Raw genomic sequence first — 13,802 nt, 5'->3', positions numbered from 1 at the left:
AATAATACAGTGCAGTATTAGTATTGCCGTAAAACTTTGTTTCCCGATTAAAAACACCAGGGGTAGTAGTTTTTCCATTGCAGCGAGTTGGTATACTATCGGCAGGTGTACAGGTAAGAGTCGCGGACTGTAATTTGTTTGCGATTGTCCAATTGAGTCACGTTGCTCGTTGTGTGTCGGGCCTTAGGGCTCAGGCCTGTCAAATAGAAGCGCCTCCAATCACTTAGAAGGCCTACTTTTCTAATCATCAACTCTTAGGGCGTTCCAGAAAGAGCACAAAAAAACAGCCAATATGCAAGGTAAGTAGAAGGGGAACATTGTCTACCTGTCCTTTAGGCTGAACTACTGTTGAAGTGCTTCAGACTGACAGTGTATCACATTGAACTGTGACAAGTTAGAGAACAGCACTGGATATGAAGTAACATCTTCTCGTTTAGTATCAACAGATGTGCCAGCGTAGACGCATGCACTCTGTCTTATGTCGTCGTTCAACGGCTGTCGTCCCCGTTTTTTCCATTGAAGTACGGCGCGTTCCTGCTCTGTTCCATAACAGTGAGTCACCCCGGAGTGATACAGTATCCCCTCCGCTGATGTCTGCGGCCAGCCAATCAGGCATTACTGTACATTCTGAAAGGGGGGCATTGCACTCATATTTTCCTTTGCACAGAGCGACCTTGCGTTCCATAGTCTTGTTTGCTTTTAAAGCGGACCATCTGTGCGTCAAAGGGACATGTTGTTTGCGAAATGGTAATCAAAAGGAAACTGTTATGGACACACAACGTTCACAAACACTCAAGGTAATGTTTGATAGCACTGTTTCTCCATATAAAATTCAGTGGAGCCTTGAGACAATTCATCTTTCCCTTTTGAAATTAATGGAAATAACATGAATCCCTTCAAGCTTCCCCCCAAAAAACATACAGAAAAGACAATTAAATACAATGTTAACAATTAAACCTTTTCTCCCCACATTTTTTGCTTCAATTCAATGGAAATCGTGCTGCTCCCGTCTGGTGTTTGTGCCTTGGCCACCTGGGGGCATTATAATACAGAAACACAAAATTCACAACTGACTCAATAAACTGCAGTAATAGTGGGGTTTTTTTCAGCGGATAATGAATATATGCATGTTGGTATTGTCTGTCTACGTGTGTTACTCCACTGTGTTCAAATATTCGTTGCTTAAAGGGTTATATAACACCACGAGACTGATGCTGTTCATTAGCTGGTCGATGGCGTTTTGCATTGTTCGCTAGCATTAAGCTAAGCTGGCTTTATTTAGGCAAAGCTATATGTAATTCTTAGCTTCATAGTTAGTTTGACAGTAAACTTCAGATGGGAGTGGCAACAAAGAGCTTGAAGCCTCTTCTTTAAAACACTCGTTCAAAATCTGCCAAACTTCCTACTAGTTGTTAAGTGAGCTGAGTTGTGTTCACTGCCGCCATCCAACGCTTGTATCTCAAATTGTTGCTCGCAATTCAAAGCAAAACATTGACCGAATGATGGCTTGTATCTCACAACTCGTAAGTAGGGTCTCTTGTATCACAAGGCATCACTGTACTTGAAAGAGAGAAATGCATTCTATCACCATTTGACATACTGTACAGGTAATGTACATGACTGAGGGAGTACAACCCTCGCGTATCTTTTCATGGGACAACATTGAGCAAACGACACTTTGCTATAATGTAGTCAGTGTATAGTTTGTATAATAGCGTACCTTTTATTGTCCCTCAAAAATAAATTAACAATAAAAGTGAGTGCACCCCTATGTGGAAATGGGCAAATTGCAGTAGAATACGCAGTCGCTGTGTTCGGAGTCAATTCAGTCATTCCTGAATCCCTAGACACTCTACAGTGGACCCCTGTTATTTGCGGGATAGGGAGCGGGCCAAACCACGGATAACAAAAATCCATGGATAATTGACAGCCATTAAAATTGCTTTGAAATGTTGTTTTTGTTTTTTTAAACCACAGAAATTCTTGAATAAGTGGTGATAAACCACCAGTTAAGCCTTTTAGGGATGCGCCACCCCCCCCCCCCCCCCAATAAAAAAAGAAGGAAAAAAATGGAGACAAAAAAAAACAAAACTATGACTATGTGAATCCGCGGTGCCAAACCGTGAGTATATGGGGCTCCACTGTATAAGGCTTTTTAGTGGAGCCCAAATTTGGTCATTTTCATATTGGAGTGTACTCTTTTATTGCCAGTGGTTTCGGTTCACTATATATGGATCATTTTGTGTACTTTTTGGTGAACTGTAGTCCACTGCATAAAAATGCCTATATAGTGAGTCGGGAGTCAGGAATGAGTGAATGATTCCAAACTCAGCCTATGTTTTTGCCCTGAGAAAACTATAACCACTGCGCCGCAAGCCTGCTGTTGATTGGTCCAGCCTGGGGAGTGACGTCGTGTCCGATTGGTCTAAGCGGACGGAAGCTCATGGCAGATTTATTGGCAGACTTTTTTTCTTCCCCCCCCCCCCGTTTTAAGAGATTCAGGTGGTGCACATGGGCGCAGGTGTGAAATGGATGGATGGCGCACGTGTGCGTGTGTGTGTGTGTGTGTGTGTGTGTGTGTGGAGGGTAATTAAGGTTCAGTTTAGTGTGGAGGAGAGAGGGAGTCTATTTAAAGGATGCCGCCTCCCTTCTCATGAATGATTCAATAGCGCTATGCCCCTCCCCCATGTCATCGAGATCAGCTGGAGGAAGAATCGACTCAGCCAATGGGATTATGCTGCCGGATTGAGTGTGTGTGTGTGTGTGTATACACAGCTGAGAGCGAGCCTGGACAAGCAGCAGCAGCTCAGCTTCTGTGTTTGCTGAAAATGTAGGGCAGCCGTCTCACTTTCTCCTTTTTCGCTGTCTGTCTTTTGTTCTTTTGGCCGTGCTGCCATATCTGCAGTCGCCACGGTGACAGCTGCCATCATCGCCGCGAGCGCCACTTCCGTATTTAACGAGGCTTTCCTCCTCTCTGCGTGGATTTGCATAGGGGGTCATGTAACCCCCCCCCATACCAAACTCCCCCTGAGGAACCATTGTCTGCATCAGTGTGAAAGAGAAAGGTGCGCCTCAGGATCCAGTCATGAATTCCTGTTGGAAAATAAAAATTCAGGTAATGTTCCTTGCTCGATCTGTTCTTTTGTGTGTCATCATCTAGCCCAAGACAGGAAGATGGTCATAAAAATGGGGGTTGTTATGGTGAGGCCTTCATGTTTCCAGCCCCTCTGCCACAAATGTGGTTTTGCGCCGCTTTTCTCTTTTGGTGGGTGTGTTGCATCAGCACCACCAGCTATGTGTTCTGGTGCATTCTCTTCCTGTTTGTGTATCTGTCACATCCTCAATGTGAAAGCTTGACCTACTTTTTTTCCTCCGCCGTGCCCTTTACCCCCTCTTTTTTCAGGATGACAGGAGGGTGGGGTGCCACGGGTGAGTGAGGGTGCGCAGGGTTGCGTCTCGAGCCCCTTTTTCATAGCACGGTACCAACTTGCTGTTTCTAGTAGCTGCTCAGCTGGGATTCGACGCAATACACGGCGAGAAATGACAAAAATAAACACACATGCTAACGTTAGCTTAGCCCATTGCGATGCCATATACGCCGCAGTCTCCACTTTGCTGCAACAGGTCTTCAAGCTTCTCGTGCGTAAAATGTGTGTCCTGACCGTGGCTAAATGCAGGAAACCCTTGTGCTTGCCAATTGTTGGTTGTTTCTGATTCAAAAGAGATCATTGGCACAAAGATGGCACGAAATGGCACCAAAGCACTACTTTAGATTAAACAGGGCTTTGGCCAGAGCACGAAAACAGCGAATGGGGGGTTTCCTGAACAAATAGCCGAGGAGAAATTCCCCCAAAATATGCTACTAGGTGAATTTGGTTGTTGAATGCTAACCTTAGCTTACCACGTTGCTGTGCCTTGTATGGCACCGTCTCTACTTTGTTATTGCGAGCCCTCAGTCTCCTCTCGAATAAAAATGTCTGTCCTTACCATAGCCAACTACATAAAACCCGTTCTGCTACATTGTTGTTGTTTTTGTTGCTGTTGTCTAATGCTAACGTTAGTTTACCCTGATGTTGTGCCTTAGCTCTGGCCTTGGCACTATATTGTACTCCACATTCTCCACTTTGCTGCAGTCTCCTTAAAATGTATCCTCCTACCGGGTTCAGAGTTTTGACTGATAAGGCTTGTTCATACAGTTTTGAACTATTTTGCAATGGAAAAGCAAATGAGATGCCAAGTAGCGCTGAATTGAGCTGGGATTACGAGCAAAATGCTGGAGTAAATTACAAAAATAAACACACATGCCAGTGTTATACCACACAGTCTCCACTTTGCTGCAGCGAGGTCTCAGTGTTCTCTCGAATAATCCTTACCGTGGCCAAATACAGTTGTTCTGCTCCATTGTCGTTGTTTGTCAGTTTCCCGACTGATGCGTTCACTGAGACTTGGTATTCACAGTTTCGACTATTTTGATCTGGTAATGCCTTGCTGAGCAGGGATTCCAAATATAAATGCTAATAGATGCTAACATTAGCTTACCTCATTTCTCTGCCTTGACTCAGGACTCTGCCCTCTTATGCTCCGCAGTCTCGGGTCTTCGGACTCCTCAAGTAAATGTCTCCTTACCGTGGCCAAATACCGACGAGCCTCATCCACCTTGAATGTTTATGCTTGTTAGCTTTCTGAATGATATCTTCAACGAGGCTTCGTTTACACAGTTTCTACTATTTTGGAGTGGAAAATCAATCAAAAGCAAGGCGAGTAGATATGAGCGGAGCGAGTAATGTCATCCTTTGAAAGAGGTCTACAAGAATAATGATATTCACTTTTGATTCACACATAACTCTCCTTTTATTTTAATAAAAAGGTTGTGCAGCGGAGCCGCATTAAGTGGTTAAACATATGATACATTTGCCCTCGCCATTAAGATAAATGCAGACCAACATAATGCACTCTGATGTGGCTAACGAAGTAGAATTTGTGTTTGATTGCATTTTCAATATGAAAAAATGAGCATCCAATAAGCGGTTTCTCCACCCACTTACAATGTGTACTGCTGTTTCTTCATTGGAAGAACACTAGCTATGATCAGATAACACATCCACATGAAGTGAGGCGATGCACTTAAAACTATATTTGGGCTCTGGGCTTAGCATATCGCATCATCAACCGATGTACCAAATCTCAGCTTTGTTTCAAATCCACAGCTGGGAAGGAGGAGGAAGCGGAGATTAAGTCAGTCACATGTCATGGCACAGCTTAAAACCCGGTGAAAGGGAGGAGTGAGGAAGACTGGGATGGTCAGAGCATCAATCCATTTTCAACTCAGAAATCATGTCTTTTGTAGACATAATTCGTCAATCAATTTTCTTTCGAAAGCACAACGCAGTGTTCCCCATTACAGTGCGGTTCATCGTTCACCCCCCGGCCCCGCTCTGTCGTGGCTTTTAAAAGCGTACTTACTTAAAGTCACGCGATGCCCTTGCATGCGGGAAAGGAGAGCCACCGTTGACCATGCACGTTTCAGAAAATGAATTGAACAACAAAACTGCCGTCGACCGCGGCTCATGCCCAGGCGATGTCACGTCGCCCTACCGGGCCCCGCCTCTTAAAGGCACATGCATGCACAGACACTACAATACAGTGCAAACAGTATTTTCTATACATTTTATGCTTGCAATATTTGATTTTGTTTAAATTAGGGGTTGAGCCGAATAAGCGACTGAATGACGAGTCGACTTTACTACTTTGCGTCAACATGTAAACCTTGAAGTCAACTAATCGCTCGTCACCTTTTTGGCGTCTCATCCTCCAGTTGGCCAATTTTCAGAGCACTTTTCCATTCCGCTGTTGTCGCCGGACTACAGAACGCTCAGTAGAGCAGCAAAACATTGTCCCAGATGATCGCACTACTCGTCACTTTAAACCGCATCCACTCCTTGAAGTCTCAGCGCCCCTCGCACAATGGTCATTGCACCGGACTATTGCAATATTAGTCGTTCGAACTGCTCTAAGTGCTAGAGGACTCTGCATCTTTTTGCACAATTGTTTTTTGTCAATGTCTTTATGCCTCCAAAGTGTTCTGTAAATTGACTGTCTGTTGAACTAGAGCGGCTCCAACTACCGGAGACAAATTCCTTGTGTGTTTTGGACATACTTGGCAAATAAAGATGATTCTGATTCTGAAAATGTCCATTTAACAAGGTGACACAGTCTTCACAGTCCATGCAGCTCTCAAATGTTTTTATTCCGATTGCCGTGAGTCTTAAAAGGATTCACACTCGCGATACCTTGGGACTGCGGGGGGTCAAAGAACGAGGGCATCGGCATAAAGTGAAATTCCATCTTGTTTTCGATGCCGCTCCGTCAGAATATGTCTTCACATGAAACCAGTTCGTGACTCAAAAGGTCGGGAACCGCTGTACTCTGCTGAAAAAATATCGACTGTGACCCGACTCTCATTGCATTATAATCGAATACAAAAAAATACAACCCCTAATTCAAATGCCTTTACATGTGTTTTGTTGTAAAATGTATTTAAAGAGTGTGGGAGGGTTTTATATCACAAATGTTCACCTTTTGCAGGTACAGCTAGAATTTATCCCACAATAAACGGTTTTCACTGTATGACGTCATACATTGTTCGGCTCTATGAATGTAAACAGGCATATGGCACGAAAACAGGAGTTCCGAAGGTTTCAAAAGTAATACTTAACAAATAACAAGTTTTAGCCCAGCCCTACTGTGCACAGATGGCAGACTGGAGTAAAATGAAGGCTGTTCGGTTCCCCAGGCAGGCACAGTTCGTGCATTTTCATGTGCCGGCTGGCTGTTTCTTGGCTGCTGTCGCATGTCGACATGTTTTGTCACATTTGGCTTTGGTGCGTTTGAAGGCGAAGACGTTTAGCTCAGAGCTGTGTTTTGTTTAAACAAGGCAGTTGTTTTTCGAGGGAAATGTTGGGAGCAAATGACAGATCCATGAGGGGAAAGTCATGTTTTCTTTCGTACTGCCGTCTGGAAATAATAATATAAATCTATAATTGATTTCCACAATCTGATGATGTTTTACACACATGGACACAGTTGTTCGTACGTTTCGGTTAAAGAAAGAAAAACCACAAACTCGAAACTGTCAAAAGTAGTAAGTAAAAAAAATTAGCTTGTGAAAATCAGGTACTGGTTTTGTTTTTGTGGTCCAAGTGAAAATCGGTATTGTTTTGTGTTTGTGGTCCAACTGAATTTAAATGTCGAAGAAAGTCAAACCCCACAGTGGTCACGAAAATAACTTGAAACTTGGCAAAAGTAATGAATAAAATGTTTCTGAAAATCAACTCAAAAATTGGCCATTGTTTTATTTATTTATTTAAATATATACATTTTTTTTAAAGCTAGTGAAACTGGTCCGGACAAAAATGACGGTCAGTCTAAATTTCACATTTGATTGCACAACCTTCTGAGACAATCGACTGAAGTCAAACCATTTCTTTAACGCTCATTGAGACGTGTGCACCTGTCATCAGGTATTTTGGACCACTGGGCAGCACTTTTGGCACTAGAAAAGCCTCGGAGATTTTATTGTAGCCTGCACAGATTCAAGTCACCCTGTGCCTGATGCAGTAAAAGCAGCCAAGAACGTACCCCAGACTCCTTTAGGACTCAGTTTCATGTTATTGCAGCGACCATTGTGAGTTTTTCTTGGTTAACAGACAAATGCAAAATAATTGTCATCTTGTTTCAGTAGATTCCTCAATGTCCCAAAATCAGTGATTCGGTACGAGTACTCACGCTAATGGTACTGGAAAGAATCAATAAGTTAAAAATGTACGTCATTTAAAAGATGTAGTACAATTAAATATATTCGAATGAAGCGTGTGGCTGTGCATACATTCTGTGTAAACTTTTTTTTTTTTTTTTTTTAAATCGGTACAGGACATTTTTTCAAATACAGTTCAGTTGTATTTAACGTAAGTACAGTGCAGTACATTTTGCAGATGTTCTCAGGCTTTTTAATGTTCCTAGCAGGGACTTGCTTTAATACTCCTCTAAGCACTGTGAGCTATTAAGAGCTTGTTTGGTGTTTTGAATATGAATATCCCCTTTTTAAAATTGAATTTTAGGACATGACACCGCTTGTACTCGGCCAACATTTGACTTCTTCCCCTCCGGTCTTCCTTATGTAAGCATCTTTTCTCTCTCTGGTCTCTGCTGGCGTGTAATTGAGCGACTATATCGCCAGGGTCGCACGTGTGCACAAACTAATAACACGGCTAATTAACAGACACGGCGAGGGAATGATTTATCTGCAGCTCGACTTCGTGGCAAAAGCCATAAATTATGAGCCGTGTCGTGTGCAAGGGTGAGGAAGTCCCGGGACCCTTCCTATCTTTGTTAGCATCGCACTTTATTTGTCATTGGAGGGCCTCTCACTGTTATTGACACACACGCAGAGGCTACGGCTGTCATATAAGATGGTGTCGCAGTCTCTTGTTAGGCCTGAGGTGAAGACAGAGGGATGGATCCTGGCGACGTCCTCATGTAATTACAGTATTTCCACATTTAGTATATGCTGGCCAGGGAGAGTTATTTACTCACGTGAAGATGGGAGGAGGCATCCATTACAGGGTTTCCGACAGCTTTTAAAAACCTTGAATTAGATTGTTGTTGTTTTTTCTTCTATTTCCAAACGGATTGCTTTTAATGATCCGAAAATGTTTTCTTTTTTTTTCTTTTAATAAACAAGAAAATATAATGATTCTATTTTGTTAAGATAAGGAAATGCAGAGAAATGACAAAAACCAAGCTCGATGGCACTCACCAAACAACATTGTGTAGCGACCACCGGTCAGTCTACTGACTGCTCATCGTCTTTAAAGGCACTAAGACATCATTGTTTTCGGTAACTATAGGTTACAGCATGTGGTAAGACGCCACACTGTAGAAACCGTTGGACCGGTGTTTGTGCTGATGTTTTAGTTCGCAACAAGTCACGTTTATGTATCCAATCCGGGCAAGGAATACTTGAGAACATATAATACATACTAAGAAAACCCATTTTGAGGGAAACAAAGACACAAACCTTGGGGAGGGATCACAGAGCAACAGAGTTCAAAGGGGCTCAAGGATGACAATACACACGAAGGTTACTCCCTGTAACAGTTTCTGTTGTAGTAGTTTACCAAAACAAGGTTTGTCTTTCCCTGAATGGCTCTGACTTCTAGCCCAGCTTGGTTGTCGGATGCCTGTTGACGTGCATATTTAAAACATCCCATGTGCGTCTGTCTGCTCTCCTGGCCTGCAGCCACGCGCGCAAGTCTGTCTGCTTTTCATCCCAGAAAGACGATGGCAGTGGGGAAAGGGGTGGGGGGGTTACAGGAAACTGCACAAAGACTGTGTGTCTGGGATGTTTGCTATGAGAAGGAACAGGTCAATACGGTGTTTACTTCTATGTCTTCCTCTGTGAACGATGGCGTGTACACCGGCGGTGTGGTCAAATTAAGTTTGATTTGTGCGCCTTTACCTTGTAGATGACTCTTAACTAGCTTTTCCATGGAAACAGAACAATAGATCATCTTATTGTAGATCGATATGTGACGGCATGACTGGGCCTCCTTTACCCCTCACCTATTAGCAAATCCACCTATTTGCAGTTTTCGTGCTCTTTGTGTTAGACAGTGGCATGCAACACTTAAAGGGTGAAACACTTATTTTTTAAGGGGAATGTTGTCAGGAAAACAAGTTTTAGGATCGTAGTTTGTGGTAATACCACAAACTATTAATATAGGCGATTATAAATGTTTTTTAGTTGAGCATAAGTTGGGTTTTTTTCACAACTTGTAGGGGTTTACGATAGGCTCATGCTTTTACGTACGTGCAGGCAATGTTGAAGTTTTGACATTCCCGTCATACAATTCAAAGCAAACGTTAAGCAGTCTACTTTCCATTTTCTGTGGCACTTGTCCTCGTTATGGTCGCGAGTGAGTTGGAGCCGATTACCAAAAGGCACGAATCTCCAAATTATGTTTTTTTTTTTTTTTTTTTTTTTTTTTTGATTGACTTGAAGCAGACACACAGAGTCAATCCTTGACGGCAGCGCTTCTCATTGAGATAATGAATTTACGGAGGAATCAACATGACGGGAAGAGTGAGGCTACATGCAATTTATTCCTCCAATTGAATTTCCTCCACACTCGCCTCGTTATTGTTCTTTACGATAACCATCATTCATTTCAGTGAAAATTTGATTGGATTTGACTGCACTTGGGTTAGTTTTTGGTAGAGTCGCGGTTCGCATAGTTGACCTTTATTGGACTGTTGATTCCCAAGGCTTTTTGACTTAACTCGGCTGGGGCAGGAACTACAGTACAGGAAATGTATGAATGGATGGATGGATGCGCTTTCTTTTTATTTGAAGACTTTTATCAGAATAGCCTTTGTTCCCCGGAAACCTTGCCTATGTCCGGAAATGTGACTTTAAGCGCAGCCCGGTGGACTATTTTCAATAATCCGATCCATGAATTGACAAAAACCTTTCACGGTTCAATTAGAGTTGGTATTTAAACTGTCCTTTTCACCGTGTTGTTCACAGTTTGACGTCACGAGACCAAGGCCAAACAATCAACAATACTTTCCGTACTTTACTTTAATCTCAGAAAGACAGAGAAGTGGACCGCTATTGAAATTGTCATAGATCAAACACCTGTTGTGAAATTTGCTGTACAACACTTGTTGCAGAACAAGTTGTGCTCAAAGTACAATGAACAGTTGGACATGTGCATTCAAATGTTTAGAGAGGGTCAAATAAAGTTCACCAGGAAAGGTTATGTTACAGTTTAGGTTCGTCCTGAAATTTCACCCGCGAAGTAACCACAAATTGTACTCAAGTCAAAGTACTATATTTTTTTTTTTTTTTTTTTTATTTTTTTTTTAAAGTAAAAGGCGTCCTTCAAATAATTACTTGAGTAAACGTATTCAGTGAGAAAAATTACTCAAGTATTGAGTTACTGATGGGAAACGTAATTTTTTTTTTTTTTTTATGTCAAAGTGTGAACGTCAAATAGACAAATATATGAATTAGAAAATCAGATATAACACATCACTTTAACTAAATGAGCAATACATTAAATATTTTATAAAATAACATAAATTAAGGCAAATTCAGCCACATATTTACAGTCATGCAGCAGTACAATAGGCCTGACCGGTCAGAGATTGCAGTTCTTTTGTTTTTTTACCAGATTTCACGTCAATTAGTCACTTTGAAAACTTGGTGCGCGGTCTTGTGGCTGCCTGGAGTCAAACATCGCTCGCGGTTACGTTGGATTGGTGAAACAATCATGTGACGGCGCCCGAGGCGTTTTTTTCTTTCTGACAAACCCCCAAAAAAATAAGCTCGCGCAAGAAATAATAGATACAAATAAAAGTGGCGAGCGGAATGTAGCTCAATGTAATAGAGCTAAAGTGCAGTTTCTTCTTACGAAAAAATACCCAAGTCAAAGTAGCAAAAAAAAAAAAAAGTATGTTGCATTAAAACTACTTGTAAATCCGCAGTAGCGTGTGTCATGCGTTTCATTTTGATACCTGGGAACTGTGTTGATTTGTGGAAAAACGGCTTCGTACTTTGTCTCCTTTTCAGCGGGCGACGTCGACGGACGATTTGAGATGTTCCGTGAAGCACGGAAAACAGTGGCTTCTTTGAAATGAATATTCCTTATAAAGGTTTTGGCAAGGATGAACGGTTTTGTCCCTTGGGAGATGAAAATAGAACTCAGTGTCTGCTCCTGTCGCACACTTTTCAATAAGCTACCCAATTTTTAGGTTTTATTCCACATTAGACAAAACCAGATTGAGCCGTGTGACTCTTTGTCTTTTGTCTAATCCCCGATGTTTACAGAAGGTCACTTTTTTGTGGGGGTGGCTTCTCAGAAAGTCTCCATCTGTGCTTTACTGCGTATTTGTCAAAGCGCTCAGGATTAAGGACAAGCATCAGTAATTTGTCCTTGCTCTTTACTGTCCATCTTCTGCAAAAACTGCTTTTGCGCTGACTGTCCTAGAACAGCCATATGAGAATCGTTATAATAAAGCCTGTTTGGAAGGGGAATTTTCCATTTATAGGATATTAAATTCAAGTCGTATCAAAGCTCACTGTAGTCTGCAACAACAGGTTCATGTTGCATTCGAAGACCGCTTAGACAGTCGGGAGATATCTCGCTGGGCTTATGAGGCTTGACCTCGGAATGTTCCAGATCACTTAAGTGGAATGTAAACACTGTTTTGTTATGTGCGCAGTGACCTTCGCATTAAAAAATGGAATTGGTATGATATGGATTTGCAATGAACTACTTTTTCTAAAATAACTCCCTTTCCCCCCCCCCCCCTCCCCCAAAAAAAATTACAGTGTTCCTCCATTTTTCATGATTTGCACACCTGCTATATTGTAGATTTTTAAAAGATCCTTTTTACAATATACAAGCAAGTCCGAATTTTGAGTTGCGCGCCTTCAATGTAGTACCACGTTGTGCCACAATATGCCGGGCAACACTGAGGTCTACTGGAAGAGATGCAGCGTAATTAAGAACAAGAGGAGGCAGAGAAGGTCCCCAACTAAGCTACAGAAAAAGTTGTCGTTCCCACAGTTCTGAGGACCGGGGTTCAATCCCCGGTCCCGCCTGTGTGGAGTTTGCATGTTCTCCCCGTGCATGTGTGGGTTTTCTCCGGGCACTACGGTTTCCTCCCACATCCCAAAAACATGCATGGTAGGTGAATTGAAGTCTCTAAATTGCCCATAGGCGTGAATGTGAGTGTGAATGGTTGTTTGTTTATGTGTGCCCTACGATTGGCTGGCAACCAGTTCAGGGTGTACCCCGCCTCCTGCCCGATGACAGCTGGGATCGGCTCCGGCACGCCCGCGACCCTAGTGAGGAGAAGCGGCTCAGAAAATGGATCGATGGATGGATAGTTTGAGGTGTCAGTTTTACAGTATACTTAACTGGGAGTGACAAAACAGCTTGAGGCAAGCACACTTTGCCTCTTATTTGCCTCGTTTAAATATGTTTGAAGTCTGCAGGGGGATCAAACGATTACAAAAGCAGACATCGTGAGCAGCACTATGTTTAAAAAACAAACCAAACAAAAAAAGATAGCAACCTCTCCTGGGCACTTGTGAACTTAAAACGAAGTCGATTTTACATGTGTTTGTTGTTTCACTGTTATAACTGGCAGTTGAGTTGACTAAACAAACAGGAGCAAACTCACACGTGCCGCGCCGATTAGCCCCGGTGACGATTTCTTTGTGAGCAAAGCCCTTTCGAAGCCCGCGTAAACTCGCCGCACATTATGTAAGCGAGATTGACTCGTCATTAAGGAGCCGCGCGAGGCTCTTTGACTTTGACGCCAAGGCCACACGCGGCTCGGTACCCCGCAGCAGCGGCGGTTCTTCATCAGCGAGTGAATGTGAGGAATCGAGGATCATCGCCGCCTCCAAAACACAACTTGACTGCGACGAACTCTGCCAGTATTCCTCTTCTACTCGCCGGGTACTACAAGCGGCAAAAGTACTTGCTGCGCTCTGTACTCAAGTAAAAGTAAAAATAATTGTTTGGGGAAAAAAAATACTCAAAGTACTGGTTCACGTTACTCCATGTTGCCGCTTGTGTCTGTTTTTTTCCGGCCTTATAAGTCTCCAATATCTCGATCTGGATCTCATGCGAGGTTGAATTTGCCTCTGTTGACGTTTCTTTGACATTGTGTCGTCTTCCCTGGAGGTTAAAAAAAAAATAAAACAGCAACCCTATTTTGACAAAGCC

The 13,802-nt window shown here is 42.6% G+C and overlaps 1 protein-coding gene across 5 annotated transcripts in view; it reads left to right on the top strand.

Moving 5' to 3' along the window:
- The window catches only part of marchf8 (membrane-associated ring finger (C3HC4) 8), a 69,303-nt gene that overhangs the window by 32,436 nt on the left and 23,065 nt on the right, over window positions 1–13,802 (top strand). Inside the window, exon 1 of one of the 5 annotated variants that reach the window (XM_061689281.1) lies at window positions 2,586–3,115. The exons of the other annotated variants lie outside the window; for them this stretch is intronic. Within the exon in view, the coding sequence (XP_061545265.1) occupies window positions 3,086–3,115 (30 nt within the window). The 5' untranslated portion in view covers window positions 2,586–3,085. Of the gene's footprint in view, window positions 1–2,585; window positions 3,116–13,802 lie in introns of those variants that run through there. 5 annotated transcript variants of the gene reach the window in all.

This window comes from Phycodurus eques, chromosome 11 (assembly GCF_024500275.1).
Source record: "Phycodurus eques isolate BA_2022a chromosome 11, UOR_Pequ_1.1, whole genome shotgun sequence".
NCBI classification, from domain to species: Eukaryota; Metazoa; Chordata; class Actinopteri; order Syngnathiformes; family Syngnathidae; genus Phycodurus; species Phycodurus eques.
Note: the sequence above shows the minus strand (reverse complement) of the source record. Positions and strands in the feature narration are given on the sequence as shown.